The sequence below is a fragment of the Haliotis cracherodii genome, unplaced genomic scaffold (genome assembly GCF_022045235.1).
Source record: "Haliotis cracherodii isolate W230 unplaced genomic scaffold, xgHalCrac1.p SCAF_21, whole genome shotgun sequence".
In the NCBI taxonomy this organism is placed as follows: Eukaryota; Metazoa; Mollusca; class Gastropoda; order Lepetellida; family Haliotidae; genus Haliotis; species Haliotis cracherodii.
The window spans coordinates 8,028,408-8,051,191 of NW_027266277.1; the positions used below are offsets into that span (position 1 = coordinate 8,028,408).

Sequence of the window (22,784 nt, forward strand, 5' to 3'; positions counted from 1 at the left end):
TGTGCTTGTATGATATGTTTTTAAGTGTATATATACTCCTATCAAAAACAGTATCAAACAGCGACCAGAACTCGTGTTGTAGTCTGTATGTAGGTTTCTGTTATTTCAGTCTCAGGAATGGATGGAGTGCTAGTTTTGAAAACTGAACGGCAGTTTTTATCACAGGATGTTGCTCACACAAAGCCATGGAAAGTATATCTGAGTTTGTTTACATACAATTGCTTTATTGCCGAATGAATATTTTCCTCTGTGTTTGGAAAGTTGTTTTTATTGAAACATTTCATAAATAACTAAACTTCACTTGTCCATAATACATTAAGAGGGAAGTACATGGATATTTCTAGATGAAACTTATTCCACATGTATGTTGCTGTATTGGGAGATGGCCAGCGTAGTCGACGCATAGGTATATGCATCCGACGTCCAGAAAGGGAAGTACCCACTTCCAACATTATAGCCGGAAAAAGTCATTGGGGTCTTCTCACCAAAATGGTATTGGTGACACATTTCCAGGTACCTGTCCTCTGAAACTACTCCCTTGAAGCCGGCTATCCAGGGGGAAGACGGGAAGTGTTGGTCATTTGGAATCTTAGTGCCATTCAGGTACTCCATCCGGTTGACAGGATACCAGAAGGGCATGCTCTGTGGGGAGATTAAGTGTGTTGTTAAACAAACACACACAGAACACAATAGACGTAACAGACTAACATGTGAACACTTCAGAAAGTGCAGGTCCTATTCCATGTAATCACAGGAATGGTAAAAAAGATTCTATACCAGGTGAACACCAGAAACAATGCAAGTCCTATTTCATGTAAACACAGGAATGGTAAAACAGATTCTATACCAGGTTAACATTAGAAACAATGCAGGTCCTATTCCATGTAAACACAGGAATGGTAAAATAGATTCTATACCAGGTGAACACAAGAAACAATGCAGGTCCTATTCCATGTAAACACAGGAATGGTAAAATAGATTCTATACCAGGTGAACACCAAAAACAATGCAGGTCCTATTCCATGTAAACACAGGAATGGTAAAATAGATTCTATACCAGGTGAACACAAGAAACAATGCAGGTCCTATTCCATGTAAACACAGGAATGGTAAAATAGATTCTATACCAGGTTAACACCAGAAACAATGCAAGTCCTATTTCATGTAAACACAGGAATGGTACAATAGATTCTATACCAGGTGAACACCAGAAACAATGCAAGTCCGATTCCATGTAAACACAGGAATGGTAAAATAGATTCTATACCAGGTTAACAGGCCGTATACTGGTTGAACATCAAAAACGTAAAACAAACCCTGTACAATGTGAACACAATAAACGTAATATAGAACCTATACTTGGTGACCATAATAAACGTAATACACAACCTATACTTGGTGACCACAATGGACGTAATACAGAACCTATACTTGGTGAACACAATGGACATAATACAGAACCTATACTTGGTGACCACAATGGACATAATACAGAACCTATACTTGGTGACCACAATGGACGTAATACAGAACCTATACTTGGTGACCACAATGGACGTAATACAGAACCTATACTCGTTGACCACAATGGACGTAATACAGAATCTATACTTGGTGACCACAAATAACGTAATACAGGACCCATACTTGGTGATCGCAATGGACATAACACAAAAACCTATACTTAGTGACCACAAAGGACGTAATACAGAACCTATACTTGGTGACCACAAAGGACGTAATACAGAACCTATACTCGTTGACCACAATGGACATAATACAGAACCTATACTTAGTGACCACAAAGGACGTAATACAGAATCTATACTTGGTGACCACAAATAACGTAATTCAGGACCAATACTTGGTGACCACAATGGACGTAATACAGAACCCATACTTGGTGACCACAATGGACGTTATACAGAATCTATACTTGGTGACCACAATGGACATAATACAGAACCTATACTTGGTGACCACAATGGACGTTATACAGAACCTATACTCATTGACCACAATGGACGTTATACAGAACCCATACTTGGTGACCACAATGGACATAATACAGAACCTATACTTGGTGACCACAATGGACATTATACAGAACCTATACTTGGTGACCACAATGGACGTAATACAGAGCCTATACTTGGTGACCACAAAGGACGTAATACAGAACCTATACTTGGTGACCACAAAGGACGTAATACAGAACTTATACATGGTGAACACAATAAACGTAATACAGAACCTATACTTGGTGACCACAGTAAACGTAATACAGAACCTATACTTGGTGACCACAATGGACGTAATACAGAATCTATACTTGGTGACCACAATGGACGTTATACAGAATCTATACTTGGTTAACCACAATGGACATAATACAGAACATATACTTGGTGACCACAATGGACATTATACAGAACCTATACTCGTTGACCACAATGGACGTTATACAGAACCCATACTTGGTGACCACAATGGACATAATACAGAACCTAAACTTGGTGACCACAATGGACGTTATACAGAATCTATACTTGGTGACCACAATGGACATAATACAGAACCTATACTTGGTGACCACAATGGACGTAATACAGAACCTATACTTGGTGACCACAATGGCTGTTATACAGAACCTATACTTGGTGACCACAATGGACATAATACAGAACCTATACTTGGTGACCACAAAGGACATCATACAGAACCCATACTTGGTGACCACAATGGACGTTGAACATAACCTATACTTGGTGACCACAAAGGACATCATACAGAACCCATACTTGGTGACCACAATGGACGTTGAACATAACCTATACTTGGTGACCACAATGGACGTTATACAGAATCTATACTTGGTGACCACAATGGACATAATACAGAATCTATACTTGGTGACCACAATGGACGTAATACAGAACCTATACTTGGTGACCACAATGGACATAATACAGAATCTATACTTGGTGACCACAATGGACATAATACAGAACCTATACTTGGTGACCACAATGGACATAATACAGAACCCATACTTGGTGACCACAATGGACGTAATACAGAATCTATACTTGGTGACCACAATGGACATAATACAGAACCCATACTTGGTGACCACAATGGACGTTGAACATAACCTATACTTGGTGACCACAATGGACGTAATACAGAACCTATACTTGGTGACCACAATGGACATAATACAGAACCTATACTTGGTGACCACAATGGACGCTGAACATAACCTATACTTGGTGACCACAATGGACGTAATACAGAATCTATACTTGGTGACCACAATGGACATAATACAGAATCTATACTTGGTGACCACAATGGACATAATACAGAATCTATACTTGGCGACCACAATGGACGTAATACAGAACCCATACTTGGTGACCACAATGGACGTTATACAGAATCTATACTTGGTGACCACAATGGACATAATACAGAATCTATACTTGGTGACCACAATTGACGTAATACAGAATCTATACTTGGTGACCACAATGGACGCAATACAGAATCTATACTTGGTGACCACAATGGACATAATACAGAACCTATACTTGGTGACCACAATGGACTTAATACAGAACCTATACTTGGTGACCACAATGGCTGTTATACAGAACCTATACTTGGTGAACACAATGGACGTAATACAGAATCTATACTTGGTGACCACAATGGACATAATACAGACCCTGTAGGAAGACAATAGATGTAACACAATACAGATGTTACACCCGGTGAACACAATGGACGTAATAATTACTCTATGCTCCGTGAACTCAGCACATGTAAAAGGGTGAACACTATTGAGGTAATGCCTATGGTCACTAAAAACAATGGCGGTGACATACATCCTATATTATGTGAACACAACAGATGTTACACTTACCTGTACTATGTGAACACAACAGATGTAACACTTACTCTATACTATGTGAACACAACAGATGTAACACTTACTCTATACTATGTGAACACAACAGATGTAACACTTACCCTGTACCATGTGAACACAACAGAGGAAACACTGACCCTATACTTTGTGAACACAACAGATGTAACACTAGCCCTATACTATGTGAACACAACAGATGTAACACTGACCCTATACTATGTGAACACAACAGATGTAACACTGACCCTATACTATGTGAACACAACAGATGTAACACTTACTCTATACTGTGTGAACACAACAGATGTAACACTGACCCTATACTATGTGAACACAACAGATGTAACACTGACCCTATACTGTGTGAACACAACAGATGTAACACTGACCCTATACTATGTGAACACATCAGATGTAACACTTACCCTATACTATATGAACACAACAGATGTAACACTTACACTATACTATGTGAACACAACAGATGTAACACTGACCCTATACTATGTGAACACAACAGATGTAACACTGACCCTATACTATGTGAACACAACAGATGTAACACTTACCCTATACTATGTGAACACAACAGATGTAACACTGACACTATACTATGTGAACACAACAGATGTCACATTTACCCTGTACTATGTGAACACAACAGATGTAACACTGACCCTGTACTATGTGAACACAAAAGATGTAACATTTACCCTGTACTACGTGAACACAACAGATGTAACACTGGCCCTATACTATGTGAACACAACAGATGTAAAACTTACCCTATACTATTTGAAAGTAACAGATGTAAAACTTACCCTATACTTTTTGAAAGTAACAGATGTAACACTGACCATATACTATGTGAACAGAACAGATGTAACACTGAACCTGTACTATGTGAATACAACAGATGTAACACTGACCCTATACTATTTGAAAGTAACAGATGTAACACTGACCCTATACTATGTGAACACAACAGATGTAACACTGACCCTATACTATTTGAAAGTAACAGATGTAACACTGACCCTATACTATGTGAACACAACAGATGTAACACTGGCCCTATACTATGTGAACACAACAGATGTAACATTTACCGTATACTATGTGAACACAACAGATGTAACACTGACCCTGTACTATGTGAATACAACAGATGTAACACTGACCCTATACTATTTGAAAGTAACAGATGTAACACTGACCCTATACTATGTGAACACAACAGATGTAACACTGGCCCTATACTATGTGAACACAACAGATGTAACACTGACCCTGTACTCTGTGAACACAACAGATGTAACACTGACCCTATACTGTGTGAACACAACAGATGTAACATTTACCCTGTACTATGTGAACACAACAGATGTAACACAGGTCCTATACTATGTGAACACAACAGATGTAACACTGACCCTATACTATGTGAACACAACAGATGTAACACTGACCCTATACTGTGTGAACACAACAGATGAAACACTGAACCTCTACTATGTGAACACAACAGATGTAACATTTACCGTATACTATGTGAACACAACAGATGTAACACTGACCCTGTACTGTGTGAACACAACAGATGTAACACTGACCCTATACTGTGTGAACACAACAGATGTAACACTGACCCTATACTATGTGAACACAACAGATGTAACACTGAACCTATACTATGTGAACACAACAGATGTAACACTGACCCTGTACTGTGTGAACACAACAGATGTAACACTGACCCTATACTGTGTGAACACAACAGATGTAACACTGACCCTATACTATGTGAACACAACAGATGTAACACTGAACCTATACTATGTGAACACAACAGATGTAACACTTACTCTATACTATGTGAACACAACATATGTAACACTGACCCTGTACTATGTGAACACAACAGATGTGAAACTGACCCTATACTATGTGAACACAACAGATGTAAAACTTACCCTATACTATTTGAAAGTAACAGATGTAACACTGACCCTATACTGTGTGAACACAACAGATGAAACACTGAACCTCTACTATGTGAACACAACAGATGTAACATTTACCGTATACTATGTGAACACAACAGATGTAACACTGACCCTGTACTGTGTGAACACAACAGATGTAACACTGACCCTATACTGTGTGAACACAACAGATGTAACACTGACCCTATACTATGTGAACACAACAGATGAAACACTGAACCTATAGTATGTGAACACAACAGATGTAACATTTACTGTATACTATGTGAACACAACAGATGTAACATTTACCCTGTACTATGTGAACACAACAGATGTAACTCTGACCCAATACTATGTGAACACAACACTAGAAAAACAAACCCAATATTATTTGAACACAACAGACAAAATACAGCATCTAAACTTGCTGAACATGATAGGAAACCGTTCAAATTATGTTCATTGATAAGTTTTTCAAAAGAATTTCTAGATACTTTTTAAAAACAAAGAATGATAACTACTTTCTACAACAATTAATGAAAACAAACTTTAGACGCATACATAGCTACATCAATGTAGTGATATGGGTTTTAGGTATACTATCATGACTGTAAATACAGATAACATAGCTTAAGTATTGAAAACAATATAGATCACATTGTAGAAGTTAGGTCGATGTGTACCTCGTGACCTTTCGATGACCCCGAGAAGAAGGCGTTCCAAGGCTTGTACTGTCCTGTTAGTACATTGTTGATCAGCCATTGAACAGATTTCCCCACAGTCTCCCTAACAGATGTTGGTGTTTCTGTAATATACAAAATATATAGTAGTCGGTGGGTAATATATCGTACCGTTTCTTGATGACTTTGCATCTTAAAAAAAAGCGAGATCTGAGACAATCTGTGAAAATACCAAGGTACCAATTATAATAAGGAAAGTCTGCACCCATATTTCAGTCCGGGGTGCTAGAGATAGTCGGTCTGCTTTGAACAAGATAATTCATATATAGATGTGTAGGCTAGAGGAAGTGAACAAGGAATGCTGGTCAAGAACAATAAATGGTCGCTACAGTTGCACGCACCCTGACGTTTCCGCCAGTCGTGTTTACCTTTTATCCAGAATAGCTTCCCCTGTGTCTCGTCGAAAACCGCCCACGTTTGGATGAGAGCATTGGTTGCCATTGCCGTTGTAAATATGCGGTCCTCACCATTGATCTTTCACACAAGAATGTACAGTTACACTTCACACCATCCTATACACTGTGATCGTATGCTTCAGTTGTATTACTGAACCATATCTCTGTTATATTTGTTTCGGTCATTTTTTTACAACACGAAGAATATATTATCCATCAATTATAAAATACTTAGGTCCACAATACATACCATATTGATATGATTATTTGGCCATGTGATGGCATTTTAATAACCACATGCTAGTGTGGAGAATTGTTATGATGTCCCAATCACATTGCTTCCAAGCTGCCTTGACTCCTCCAGTCAGGATTAATTACAAAAGTACACATAATAGAAGCGTTACTCTGCAGTCATCATTTCCCAGCTGTTTCACAACAACCGGTTCATAATAAAACCACAGATAAACTAGAGGTTATTATTATGAGCAAAGCCATAAGCCGATGACACGCAATCAACCAAGTCACAAACCCTGATCACACAGATCCATCTTAGGCACCTCTTGCGACAATAGACTGCCATTCTACCCCAGGCCCCAAGGGTGCTTACATATGATGCTTACTTGAGTCTTGTTATCTTTTGTCATGTCTCTGTCTCCAAGAAAGTCATCAAAATAGGTGGTGTTTCCCTGTGACTTCCCTGCCAACAAGATGGCCTGTGTCATGGCCCCTCGGAGGGAGCTAGTCAGGTGAGCTCCGACAGTGTACAGCAGCTGAAAATAGTTAAATAGATGGTCATATTGTACGTTAAAGATGTGGGGCCCGCATCGACAATGTATCTGTAGGTTTAACCACGACACATTACTTCAACCTACATCCTTGTACCGTATGTTTAGTGTGACTCAAGAATGATGTTTTTTATAAGTGGGTTAAAGTAGTTATTTCATAACTGATTTCCAACATTGTGCCTGTTTCGAGTTCATGTCTATTTGTAACTTCATTTATGTTACATAATCATAGGGAATCATAGTATTCCCCGTATTTATACACTCATCCTGACACAACAGTATGCAATATTCCTTCTTGCTTCGATCACATAACAGTGTAGAACATCATGAACACAATCCTCACCAGAACACACCCTCCGACCCCCTCGCTCCCAGCATGATCCTGCACTACTCATCACTTGAAGTGGAGCCACTATTCAGGGGATGGACAGTGGGCAGTCATGACCTGTTGGGTCAGGATAAGTATATAGGTACAGAGAATACTCTGATTCCCTATATTGTTTAAGTTATCCCTCCACAACAGTATGCAATTATCCCACGGTAGGGTCAACTGCATATCCCCATTTGCAATTGAGTAGTGTGGCCAGAGCATGGACTACACGACTAGACTGCCACTTTCTCTTCAACCAATAAGTGTGTTCAACTTCATTAGTCCCGTAATACATCGACCATGTCTGGTTACAGGTAAGGCTGGGTCTGAAATTATGTTGCAACTGGAGCTGCTAAAAAGATCGCGAACTGTAGTTGCCCTCATGATACGCAGTACCCTTGGTACGTGGACCACGATTAAACTGGATTTGGGTGACTTCAAGAGCGTGGAGTTTACTGACGTGCCGCAGTGGCCAAGGATAGAAGGAAGGTAGTTCTCTGCGTAAGAGACACCAATTCCACATTGGAGAGAGGTTCGTTGGGAGATACAAGGAGGTGACATAGAGCCAGTCCCAGACCAGAAGTCAAAATTTTAATCACTGATCAGCCTTACAGTAACCCTGAAGGATGGCGGCGAGTCCAGAAGCAGTGGAGAGATGGGAAGGTGCTGAGGTATCAGCTATGAACGGTATAGAAGCCACATTGGGATCCATATCATGTTGTCTACAATTAGCCTAGAAAGATCATACAAAGAGGCTGTTGAAGGGAGGTGTGTCTGACGAATAGCATGAGCCTCCGCTGTAGAGAAACATGGAGTCGTCAAGGCGTTCTGCAAATGGATCACGCGCATAGATCCCACAACTCTGGAAATGGGTGTGGTTGACGATTGTGTGTGTTTCTGAGCAGACTAGGAAATATGGGTAGTTTTAAGACTGGCTCTCAGGCGAGTAGACTGGGCCAATAAGAGCTGATCCCAAAATCGCCGACAGGAGAGTTGTGAGGAGGGACGACCAACATGGGAAGCACCCTCATACCCAGCTTCCGAGGAAGCGGGCTGACTGTAACCCCTTGTGGACCTGGCCTTAGATGACTGGCAAAATGCGGCCTATGACGCAGGAGTAAGGTGAGGTGTTTAGCCTTTGAGTGAGAGTGAGTGAGTGAGTGAGTGAGTGAGTATGGTTTTACGCCGCTTTTAGCAATATTCCAGCAACATCACGGCGGGGGACACCAGAAATGGGCTTCACACATTGTACCCAGTTTAGCCTTTGGTTGATATGGGGTGGTCAGGGTGTACTGGGTACCCGGGCGGGAGCACCTTTAGAATACAGTACCACAACTTCTCATGAGGACGATCTCTGCAGTAGGTCACATGTTTCAAAGACAAGCAACAAGTTTTTGTGAGAATTTGTCAGACGTGAACTTGCGACCTTCGTATTGTTAGCCCGACAGCTAACTGACTGAGCTACGTCAACACTGTGAAACTAAGTGCAAATTTAACTAGTCATGCCTACGCGGTTACGGAACTGAACGAAAAGGGTCAATAGGTGACGGACACTTACGAAGGTTACGGGTAGCCATGGTGTCTCGCAACTTTAGTCTACGTACACTTATGAGTTATCCTGATGCCATTCTGTTATCTACAAGATACCGAGTGGTGAGGAATGAGCCGATATGGGGAGAACTGAAAATGGCTCCAGGCGTCAGACGTCAGGGGTCGACCTCGCGGGTACGCATGAATGACATGGGATTTAATTATATGTCGGGTGATTTTTGTGACAGAAAAGTGTGGTAGGGAACACTAAAAGGATAATGTTGATAATTGTAAGGAACGAGGGAGGCATAAGAATGGCTAGTGACAACACAAGAGTGAGTTAGCTTTTGAATCAGTACTGAAAAAATGTAGCAGATGAAAGTGGCTTGTGTGAATGTTCCAGGACAGTTTCCAATAGCCACAATATTTGATACTAAATCATTTTCTCAATTTTTTCTCAATGTTTTTGTGAGAAGAATATTAGAAGCAGCTATAGAATCAATAATAGCCACTAAACGGGGAACTAACCCTAATGATCGTCAAGGGGTGATTGGTTGTAAAGGGGATCCAAGGGCTAAGGGTAGAGTTTGGAGTAACCTACCCTAACACCTGTGACATTTGGATGTGTTCAGCGTCAATATAACATATCTTAAAACTGCATTCCTGTGCATAATAATGAAAATTAATGAATACAAAAAATAATATGTGTATTATTAGTTCCCATTTATCATCATTTTAGCCACAAACGAAAATTAAAAAATGTATAAAAAATGTGCTTTTATAAACTAGTGCTTGCTATAAAATTCACCGCCGCAGGCTATATTTAGTAGACAAATATTCAAAACTCTCAACATTTCTGGGCATATTCAGTGACATTGCGTGTAGAGATGATAGATCACTGGGAGGAGCTTATGCACACTCGATGACCCCTGACGTCACAGGGCATTGTTTCGCGGGGTGTAACTGGCAACAAAATACAACAAATTACTTCATGGGGTACAGTCACGTGTTTGAAAAGTTTGTGCTACTGTATTCTAATTCTAAAGGTATGCCCCCAGCCGGGTAATACACATCTGTAGTGCCTGAACAGTGGCTTAATTCGGCTTGATCAGTGGAAAGAGCCCTCATATAAGCATAAGGAGGAGGGAGCCCGTGGCGTGGATAAGGAGTTGTGCCAAGTCCTCTAAGAGACAAGCGATTTCATCCAGCGCTGAGAGCAATTCTCAAAAAAAATCTGATTTTGTCAGGCCAATCCGCATAACCAAAGCCTGAACAAAGGTAGTAATAAGTGACAATGGTAGGAGGGACAAAAGAATATCAACAGAATCAAAAGATTCAGCAGATATAAGGGATCTATCACCTATCTTGAGGTGCGAAGACGTGGAACGACCCAAAGTTTAGCATCTTCTACATCAAGGGGAGGTGACCAAGTTGGAAAGGAAATCCCATGTAATTTAAAGCGGAACAATGTAATGGCAGGTTTGGGAAGTGAACTCTTAAGAGCTACCTTACCCAAAGCCTGCTGCAACAGCGCAGGAATACTGTTGACCAAATGATGAGTGCAGGATGGTGCAGTAATCTTTGGATCGAAGGAGCAGTACGCAGAAGGCAGAGGAAGAGGTTCCTCTGGTTTAAGGACATCCATGATCCACAGGATCCAATCATTTAAGGTGTAGGGCGCCTGCTCCACATGAGGATGCGCCGGGAGCCTGGAGATACGTCCGAGGGGGTGCCTGCACTTGAAGTGGTGTTGCCCTTGATAAGGTGCATGAGTCTGATAAGGCACCTGAAGGCTCCACATCAACTGACACGATGGGAATGCAATGCAGGGCTTGCCAATATGCATCAGTAGCAGATGACAGAAGGCAGGTTGATGTTACAGCCGAAGAGGCAATAGTAGTACCATGAGCTATCAAAGTACCTGTGGGACAAGCTCCTGAGCAAACAGATACAATGGGGGACAACAGTGAAAGAGGCGACGTACCAGGCGAGGTAGCCTCAAGGACAGAATCAGCTGATGGTGAGGCCAGAGGCGGTGGAGGTGACAGTCGCAGCCTTACGAGGGGGGTTCAAAGACTGGCACTGTAGTTATTGGTGATCCCTTTACCAAAGTTTAGCCAGGTAAACGTTGAAAAGGTCAGAGGATAAGTGGGTACAGGGATTCAGAGCATGGCTGGTCCAGTCAGGGCAAAGACTGTCAAAATCATTCATGGCTGTCAATTTCTTGCCATGGCAGTCCATGCACTTTCGAAGATGGCGAAGGTCGTCGTCAACTCCCGACAACATCTCCAAAATGATCACATCATCCATAATATCTTTGAATCTACAACAGAAAAAGAGAGTATAATATGGATGAAGATTAAACGAAACGAAGGGAGGTAGAAAAAATACAAGAAGGGAAACCAAAACGAAGCATTTATGTGTCAAAAGTCATGTTAGTAATCACGGGGAAAGAAACGTGTGCGAGAGGAAAGTAGCCGTTTATTTGATATTTATTGATAAGGAACAGCTTGGAACCTGTAGAGAAGTGTATATAGGGAGATATATACACCTCAAACCAAAATGACAAACAAATCCAACCGTAAACGCATCCGTTCACTACGGGCGATCATGGAAAAAGTGATCAGTAATGAACAAGCATGCTTGGAGCGAGGGATCGGAGGGTGTGTTCTGGTGGATTGTTTTCACAATGTTCTACACTATTATATGATCAAAGCAAGAAGGAATATTGCATACTGTTGTGGAGAGGTAAGTTAAAAAATAGTTTCTTACGTGTATGTCCATAGCGGCCTGGACCAGTAACAGTTCAAATATTAGTTGTGCACATTGTCGATCTATATTTTCCAGTGTCAATTACTTCTTTCAAATGCCATTTTTTTTAAAAAGAAAATCCCAGACAATTTCCCACACCACTAACAAGAACATAAGAGGGTAGATCCCAAAGTATGTAGATAGACTTGGTGTAACCTCATGTGGCAGTGGCCCTGTGCGTGTCTTCGTGTTGATCAAGCATACAGTCCGTGCTATGAACCAATAGAACTCAAATAAGGACGGATAGTATGTGAGTGCCAGATCCCGTCTGTCTGTCATGTTGGTGTTGATCTCATGGATCAACATTGAAGTTGTGTTCAGGTATATCTTCTACAATTAGAAAATAAAGCAAACAGACATGTATCTTGACACTGGAGTATGGTAACAGTTAACATATAATCTAATTCAAGTCAAAGGATTATTCCCAACAGTAGTGCCCATGAGAAAAAGGTCCAAGTAATGAACAGGTTTCCTTGTTTACAGCCCATAGTTAGAATAGTTCTTAGATAACATACAAGGCTGGACTAAATGTCCATGAACACATAGTCATGGTTAACTGATAAGGCTGGACTCAATGTCCATGACCACATACTCATGGACAACAGACAATGCAGGACTAAATGTCCATGACCACATACTCATGGACAACTGACAATGCAGGACTAAATGTCCATGACCACATACTCATGGACAACTGACAATGCAGAACTATATATCCATGAACACATAGTCTTGGACAACTGACAATGCAGGACTATATATTCATGAACTCATACTCATGGACAACTAATAAGGCAGGACAATACAATCGTTCTCTACCTGCACATCCTGGTCATCTAGAATCTGGGGATGAAGTAGTCCAGTCAAAATTGCTGATGTAATTCCATATATTGTATTCGCTGACACAGTTACATCGACGTTGTTGATGTTAAATGGCATGACGTCACCACGTGCATACATGTAGCGCGTCTCATCTATATCTTGTATCTGTGTCAAAAAAAAAGTGATATCAGTGACAAACATTAACACATGTATACTTCAGCCATATAAATCCACTATCTAAATATCAATCAATCTTTTTTCAAGGCCTATAATACATATCATAGAAGTGTTGCAAACAATGAACTTCAACACAATGAACAGATTAAACAATTATTTACAAATTTGATTCTAATTAGTGAGTGAGTTAGTGCCACTTTAAACAGTATTCCAGTTACATCATGGTGTGTCAGCTTAATGTGGGAGGAAAGCCCGAAGTGATGCAGGTCTGAGACTTTTACCAATTTGGTGAAACCCACAAGCACGGGTATGGTGTTCACAAACCTAGAAACATAATCAGGGCGAACTGGGATTCAGACCCACAATCATAGGTTTCTGGTGTGCCCAAGGGATGCAACTCTGCACAGGGAATTGCAGCACTTTAGATGACTGGGACACCCCTGCCCCTAATTCGGTTCTGTATAACCATGATAACAGTAACTATTTAATCATAATAGTACAGAACATGTTATACAGCTTTAAAAGAGACCCAATACGTTTGTGTAACTGCTTTTATTTTATGCCACAGTCAGCAATATTCCAGCTACTGCCTGCAGTAAATACTTGTGTCAGGTTATGGCAAACCTGTGACTGAAGGAATGAGCAACATCCCATGGCGGTGGGTACGATGACAGTCAATCAAGTCTTCGAGCCAAACCACTTGATCCCCCACGTACTCATCACTTACTACAAGTACAAGCAACATTGCTGGGGAAGAATATAAGCCATGTCTCCAGAGGCCAGAGAGACATATATGAAACATTTGTCATTTGAACAAGGTTATCTTGTATGAAACACAGATAAATCATTTACATCGGCACAGAGTAAATTATTACTAGTTTTTGAGAAAACGTAAGCATCAATTTTGTCAGTTCTATTTTTCATACACAATTGCAGTAGATAACACTTACCCAAGTTGGCACAAGGGCGACATCCTGCCCAGATGAGCTGGCTTTTTCCAAGAATTTTCTCAGATAGAAATATGTTCTCGGATCAATGGTATTCACTCTACTCTCATTGGAAAATGGCCTATAAGCATAGTGCTTTAGTGCATCAAAGATTGAGGAGAGGTTGGTATTATCATGTGACCATTGAGCTTGCTCATTTGGAAATACGGACTTAAGGTCTGTTAAAAGAGATCCCAAACCAAGGTTTACAAATGTGTCATCAAAATCTGGGGGTATCCTGAAGGCGTTTAGAAAAACCCCTCTGAAATAAAAAGCAAATTTACATAAATAAGTACAGAAAAGTATCACCCATCTCCTAGTAATAGAAACATGGTTCAAATATCAATTTGCCACTACAAACAAATAGTTGGAGAGTAATTCACCTTTCCATGATCTACTTTGAAATTCCTGACCAAAGCCTTAAATCATACATACATGTACCCCTCAAAGTGAACTTTAAAATGTGGACGAGACCATCCCAAGATACAAGCCATGGGTGCAGCCATCTTGTGATTTTCTTGTGGTTACAACGCAACGATGGAATTTCCTGTGCTGACAAGTCTAGGTACTGCCTTAGTGCAGGAATATCTACTTTGAGTTTAGTCATATCCAAACAAGCCTGCTGTACTCCAAAGAAGGAAGCCTGTACACAGTGATACTTACTCCATGTTCATTATGTCTTCTACGATATGTTCCAGATTTGCAAGTCCAAGCCATTTCAGCAGTTTCTCTAATCCACCCAACGGGAGATGTTCCATCAGCTTGTACATACTGATCAGGTTTTGAGGAGTACTTTGATATGTTTGCACACTGTCATTATACACTTGCGGCCAAAATACCATGAGAGAGTTTGTATAGGGAATGTTTTTATTTCTGTATTCATTTATAGCTGAGAGCGCCATTTGTAGCTGTTCAGAAGATGGTGCATGGGTTCCGCCATATTTAAAAGCCTCTAACAAACATATGGTCACCCACGAGGTGACAAACATATTGTTGTCAAAAAGTTTCATGTCTCGTCTGACCATAGCGAGATCAGGGGGTCCATGAAAGTTCAGTTTGACATCACTCCCATACAATCCTTTGTCTTTCTGCATTTCTACAAACGGTATAAATCTTGTTGAGGTTTTCACTTGCAGCTTTTCCACAAGTTTTAGCAGTTGAGTGGTTATGCCTGCCATATCCTCAAGACTGTTAGCTGAAGTGCTCCCGTCGCATAAGTACAATAAGACAAGAAGCACAAGCGTAAACGCACTGCACCTGGCCATATTGAAGCATAGAATATACTGGCACCTGTAGTTTGTCACATTTATTACTGATAACAAAACTGTACTGGCTGATCTTAGATTAGCTGTATATCAGCTGTCACATATCTGGAAAAACAAGATAGGTCACATGATTTAACATATCTAAGGTACCAATCAGGCATGCTCTTTCCTACGAAGATTTCAAAGAGTGTCATACAAATCTTCCCAAAAGTTGTTTTGTTGCAGGGTTATGTATTTATAAGATCTGATTTCTCTGTGTTTAGAGTTGTATGTATCCAAGACAAAAATAACGCTGACATGATTGCCCAGTACATATACTGAACAACAAAAGTTCCTGTGACATTGAATAAGACTTAATGCAAAGTTATGTTTTTTACCAAATCTGAAACAATTTAGGTTTGCAACAGATAAAAGACTCCTGTAAGTGTTCAAATGGTTTAATTTGCCATACTGACTTCAGAATGATTTCATAAAAAGCAACATGCCAAAATGTCAATTTACAAATCAATAGCGAGTGTGTCCACCTCTGGTTGCGATGAAAGCAACACATTTCATCTCATGAAATGGACTAGGCGTCACACAAAGCCCTGTGGGATATCTGTCCATATCTGCTGGAGCATGTTTCGATGTTCCTGGAGTGTCTGTGGACACGTGGTTGACGTCGAAGGCACATCATCCCACATGTGCTCGATTGGTGAGAGATCAGGGGAGTGAGCCGGCCAGGGGATGTCATTCACATTGTTTTGTTGAAGAGAATCCTGAACAAGTCGGGCAATATGAGGCCAGGCGTTGTCATGTTGAAAGGTAATGCTTGGGCCATGACAACGCAAAAACGGTAGAACAACAGGGCCAATGATCTCGTCATGGTAGCGCTGTCCATTCAGATTTCCCTCTACCACTATCAAATAGGTCCTCTGTCTTGCTGTAATCCAACCCCATACCATAATGCTGCCACCCCTGAACCGATCTTCTTCAATGACACAATGATTCTCCTTGACGTCGGTAGACTCGAATCCGTCCATCGCTGTGGCTGAGGTGAAAACGAAATAGTAAATAGAACTTGTCCCCACTGCATGGCTGTCCAGCATAGACGCTGTCTTCACCAGTGTAGACGTGCTTGATGGTGGTTTCCTGCCAAAATGGGACGTCTGGCGGGTCTTCTGACGACAATCCCTGCACATCTGAGGCGACGACGTACGGTTTGTGAAGATATTCGTCAAAGGCTAGGGATGCTTCTTTGCAGTCACTGTTGCTGTTTGGAATCGATTTCGTAGGTTGGTATGGTGTTTCTGTGGATGTTAAATTGTCTTGCAACATCACACTGACTCAATCCTGCTTCAAGCATACCAATGGCTCGCAGACATTCATTTTCAGACAGGCGGGGCATTTCGTAATGTTGATTAATTGCGTAATTTTGTTGTTTTTCTGAGTGGTTGTTGTCAGCACGATGCTGAACAATGCATATGGAATCCCGTTAACGCACATGTTTTTATACCAATTCTTGGGTAGTGAAATGCATGGGGCTTGCATAAAAGTCAACTTTTGCATGGAATGCATGCTTTTCTGTAGCAGTTGCGTTTTTGTGACTTGATTCCATACATGTACTACAAGATTGAAAATCAAATTTTACTTGTTTGAAAAATACACTAAAATATTGGTGTCACAGGAACTTTTGTTGTTGAGTATATGTTGGTGTTTATATCAAACTGTGTGTCGATGTATGATCGTCCAGTGTAGATTGTATAATACAAAACATAAGCTGGGCTTTATCTTGAACTCGTTATATTATTTCTATACTGTACTGGCCACGCAGGTCCATTCACAGAACTTGTGACTTCAGAAAATGCTGCAGTGGATTTGATTGAGTTTAACACTACTTGCTAGTCCAAATTTACTACCCGGGTATCCGACCCACTATTAACCGACCCTACCCAGGTACCAACAGCAGGTCTCAAGAGTTGGGAACAAAATGTCTGATTGGGAATTGTTTTACCGCAGCCCTGGCCAAAACTATTTAGATGCATGTATCAAACGATCAGATCATGCATACACACGGAAGTTGAATGAAGTTTTATCTTTACTAAAACATGTGCACGTCTAAAGGAATGCGAACATTAGCGACATGTAGTGTAACCACTGAGCTAAAGTGAGTTTTTCTCATTAAACAATATATCACATGACTAACCACGGGTCCGAGGTAGTCCTGAGGTGCATTCAATAAGCCGTTTGGTGCTGAGGCACCAGCGAGCTCCTCCGAATATTTCCTAATGAACGAAAGGCACGCTGAGAGCACTTTCTAGCGCCTCCGCGCATAGTGAGGAGGAGGCACGCTGAGGGACAAAGATGGACAAATGCGGGCCTGTGAACATTACATTTTCGACATCGAACAACTTGTTAGACATACACGCACTCAGTGGTGAAGTTTGATACCACCACGTTACATTTATTGGAAGACTTGTCACTTGCTAAAACCAGGAAAACCCAATTGTTTTAGCTGCATTTTGAAGCCCCTCGCAGCACAGAGTATTTTTCCTTGCAACCCATGCTAATTTCAGTACAGAAAAATCATTTTCATGCGTCTGTTTGTGAACAAGATACATGTATAATAAAATTTGGTATGAAGTTGCAGTTTTGTCCCAATAACACTCATATGATTTCTTTTTGTAAACAATTGACATATATTATTATGCGATATAAACCTATACTTGTTGAAACTCAAAGAAAACGTAAATTCAGATATTTTCATAGGTGTCTGTCGTCTCTAAAATAAATCTAAAAAATTGAGATTTGTTCCTTTTTACTGCAGTCTACAATATTCCAGCAATATCAGGGCGGACTGTAAATAATCGATTTTGTCCTTGACAACTTTACCAGTGGGTGATTTGGACAACGTCCCATGCCGTCAGGGCATTCGTGACCAACTTGTGTTCTTCCGGGACATGAAGGGTTACGGAAAGGGGCAAGTGGTCACGAATGGGGTACAATGAAACACAATCCACCAAGTCACCAATCCATTTAGTTGAATCTTACAACATGCATACAAACGGATACAATGAACTACAAAATCCACGATTTATCTCCTCTATTTTTGTCATATAACATTTACGTACATAACGAACTCTGTACAGTGAACTAACTTACTTACTTACTTACTTTGGAGATTTAACGTGCGCTTTCCGACTGATGCGTATTTCGCACACGGGCCCGGCCAGGCCATTTAATGTGTTTCCGAAAGGGGCGAAAGTGGTGTGTGCAACCCAAGAGGGGGCTTTAGGGGTTGCTTATATAGAATTTGGGAATTTTGAGATTTGGAATAGATGCCGATGGGGTTGGGGAGGAGAACTAAGGGAGCTGGGTATGGTGGATGTTTGTTTGTTTATGTGATTTTGATTTGGTAGATTATAGTGTTTTTAGATGCGTTTTATTAGTTCCGTTTTGATTAAGAATACGCCTAAGGCCTTGAAGTTTTCTAGCTTATTTTGTGGGTTTAGTATTGCTTCTAGAGTGAGAGCCTTGTTTAGATTGAGGGTGGTTTGTAATGCAGTTCGATGTGTTAGGTAGTGTGTGCAGTGGATGAGTGCGTGTTCTGGGGTTTCTAGTTGTTTGCAGTGTGGGCAGTTACCTGTAGTATGTTTTTTAATTTTTTTTAGATGGTTATTTAGGTTGGTGTGTCCTGTTTGGAGTTTAGTGATTACTCTGTCTTTTTTTTGTTTGATGGATGGAGAATTTTTGGTTTGGTTAGTGGTTTGCTGAGTACTTTTTTGATTTGGCTATTTGAGTTTAGATAAAGGTTATGCCATTTTTTGGTGATTTTTTGCTTGTTTACGCTTTTAATTTCTGATTTTGAGATTGGTAAGTTTAAGCTTATTTCTGGGATTTTGAGGGATAGTTAAGCTGCTTTATCGGCGTTTTCATTACCGTATATTCCTACATGGGCGGGTATCCACAAGAAGGTTATTTGTTTGCCTGCCTTAGTTAGGTTGTTGGAGCTTTTAAGTATTTGATTTATTAATTTAGGTCGGTTTGGGGTATTTTTGTTTTGGAGGGCTTGCAGTCCACTTAGGGAGTCTGTAAGTATTAGGATTTTTTTGTGTTTTTTTTATTCTTGATTATGGAGGGCTGAGGCCATGCCCATTAGTTCTGCCGTGAATATTGATTGGTTGTTTGGGAGTCGGAAGGATTGTATGGTTTTAGTTGGTTGTGCGGTATGGACTCTGAAACCTATGTGTTTGGAGGTCGGATCTGAAGATCCATCCGTGTAAATGTGACACCAATTTGGCCAGTTTTCGTGTATGTATGCTAGTGTGGTGGTTTTAGCTATGTTTGGGTCGGTTTGTTTATTTATTTGGCTAGCTAGTGTTGTGTCTATTTTGGGTATTATAAGTTTAAGGGTGAAGATATTTGATTGTTTGCAGTTTTGTTTAAGATTTTTAATTTGGTGTTCATTGAGGTAGTTTGTTATTCTTTGGGATATTGGGGTAAGTAAGGGGTGTTTATGAGCTAGAGCTTGGTTTTTGGGGCTGATATTTTGGTTTATTAAGTTTTGGATGAGAGGGTTTGATTGGGACGCGGCCCAGAAATTTAAGCTTAGCTGTTCCCTGCGTAGACTTAGTGGCATTTCTCCTGTAAATGCCTGAAGTGAAGTGTAGGAGGTGCCATGTTGGGTGCATGTAATTAGTTTGAGGGCCTGATATTGTATTGAGTCAAGTTTTTAAGATAGAGAGTTGTTTAGGGTGTTGTATATGGCGCAGCCGTAGTCTAGTTTTGATCTAATTAGTGATATGTAGAGAGAGAGGAGGGTATCTTTGGAGGCTCCCCAGTTAGAGCCAGTTAGGCATCTTAGGGTGTTTAGGTCTTTACTGCATTTAGTTGTTAGGTTTTGGATGTGAGCATCCCAGGTGAGATGTTCATCGAAAATAAGTCCTAAGAATTTGGTTGTTTGGTTGTTTAGCTGGAGGATTGGGGAGGCGGGTTTGAATACTATTCCTGTTGTTTTTGCTGAGTTAAGGGAGAAGCCCCATTTGTCAGCCCATTGTTGTATTTTATTAAGAGATTTTTGGAGTAAATTTTGGGCCATTTTAATGCTTTTAGTGCGGATCCAGAGGGCTCCATCATCCTCGAATTTCGATGTGTTTACTTTAGGGGATAGGCCCTCGAATAGATCGTTTATCATTATATTGAAGAGGGTCGGGCTGAGGATACTGCCCTGGGGAGTGCCATTTTCTAGGGGACATTGGTCCGATAGTGTTTGGTCTAAACCCACGGTTATTTTACGATTGTTTAGGAAGTCCTGGATGTAGTTTATTATCTGACCTTTGAGTCCTATTTTTTAAGTTTTTGTATTAGCCTGTCGTGCCATACCATGTCGAAAGCTTTAGAGAAGTCTAAGAAGATGCCTGTGGTATATTCTTTATTTGGTTGTCCTGTCTTAATATCTTGCTCTAGTCAGGCAAGGTTATCTAGGGTTGAGCGGCCAGGAGTAAAACCGCTTTGATCTGGGTTTATGATGTTTTTTGGGGTTAGGTAATGTTGTAATCTATTTTTACCCATTGATTCCATTACTTTACAAAAGTTTGAAGTTAGGGATATTTTTCTATATGAGTTAGCTTGATTAGCTGGTTTATTATGTTTAGGGCGAACTAACGGTTATAGCGAACTGATATCTTGACAAGCCCATCTGCCACTAATTAGTGACTTGTACAGCGAACTGAGAAATCTCACTCAGTGTCAAGTGTCACTGACAATTGGCTGAACGCAATCAGCGGCGAATCAACGCAATCACAGTCTATATTTTGATTTTCCTATGTATAAGTCGGTAGGATTACATGAGTTCGGTCCGACGTATATGACGATAATGCCATTAAATAAAGTTGTGTTGTCTAATCGGTGACCGTCTAACTAACGGTAAGTTTATTGTATCTTTATTCTAAACAATAAAACTTCACATACACAATGTTCAAAAATATTGCTAAAATCAGTCTTGGACGCCATTTTGAAAACCGCGCCCTCTGCCGGCGGCAGTTAACACATCGTTCGATTGCACCCAAACGTCCGCGGAGAGAGCTAAGTAAACGCTCAGAAAGCGCCTCGGCCTATTGAACGCATGCCAGTGGTACCCGGGTCCTACTCAGGACCCGAGTTACCCGTCCCAGCCCTACTTCTTGCCACGGTTCAAGGTGTTTATATAAAATATACAGTAAATTTAGATCCAAGTGAAGACCTATAAATACTTAATGAATATCTTGGTTGCTCACTTACATTAGTTTCAAATTTACTCTAAATAACACGAAAACATGGTACACCAACCGGGAGCAGGTCACCACGGCCTCAACGGTTAGGCCCCTAATATAAAGTCAAAACGGCCATAGAAAAAGTCAAAACAACCGATACTCCAAACCGGCGATGAAAACGTGGAAACTTAACGTACATGGTTAATAACCATAAATGAACCCACATCAATGAAAATATCCATTTTAACACGATACTCACAAATTTGCTTGGCCCATTGCGCCCGTACAAGCTTTATCGCCGCATTGAACTTATTCAAGTCGACTTGAGTCCAGTGAAAACAAATTCATGATGAGTTTACCAACCGGGACCAAAACAAAAGCCGGATCAGAAAACCGGGAAAATCCATATTATACCCAACATAGATGATTTAAATGCGCTAGTTAGAACTGTGTGAGGAGGTTCACACGAAAGTTTAATCAGCGCTTTTAAAGGGACACTGATCTAAAGCAATTCGCCGGGACTGACTGACTGACTGAGGTTGGGGATTTTACGTGCGCTTTTCGACTGCAAGCGTATGTCGCACACGGGCCCGCCAGGCCATTTAATGTATACTAAGTCAAATTAAAAACTTCACATTTTTAAAAGTAATCCCATATATGATATACAACGGACAAATGTATCAGAGAAGGTAATTTTTAATCATTAATGTCCAAAGAAGGATTTTAATTAACCATGGTAACCATAATTTGT

At 40.6% G+C, this 22,784-nt stretch overlaps 1 protein-coding gene across 1 annotated transcript; it reads right to left on the reverse strand.

Moving 5' to 3' along the window:
• Positions 1-208: 208 nt before the first annotated feature.
• On the reverse strand, positions 209-22,422 carry LOC139470854 (uncharacterized). Its single transcript, XM_071253176.1, has 9 exons — positions 22,293-22,422; positions 15,202-15,908; positions 14,503-14,800; positions 13,373-13,540; positions 12,710-12,883; positions 7,678-7,827; positions 7,031-7,136; positions 6,606-6,727; positions 209-642 (listed from the first exon to the last, which is right to left on the reverse strand). The coding sequence occupies exons 2-9, from the start codon at positions 15,801-15,803 to the stop codon at positions 352-354; spliced, it is 1,911 nt and encodes a 636-aa protein (XP_071109277.1). The 5' UTR covers positions 15,804-15,908; positions 22,293-22,422; the 3' UTR covers positions 209-351.
• Between the last annotated feature and the right edge of the window lie 362 nt (positions 22,423-22,784).

Bases quoted from the DNA above. Each gene is read 5' to 3' on its own strand.
- LOC139470854 (XM_071253176.1), bottom strand. From the start codon at position 15,803: ATGGCCAGGTGCAGTGCGTTTACGCTTGTGCTTCTTGTCTTATTGTAC. The intron at 7,137-7,677 runs GTAAGCATCATA...CTTGTGTGAAAG, and splicing joins CAAAAGATAACAAGACTCAA to ATCAATGGTGAGGACCGCAT. The intron at 643-6,605 runs GTACACATCGAC...ATCTCCCCACAG, and splicing joins GGTCATCGAAAGGTCACGAG to AGCATGCCCTTCTGGTATCC.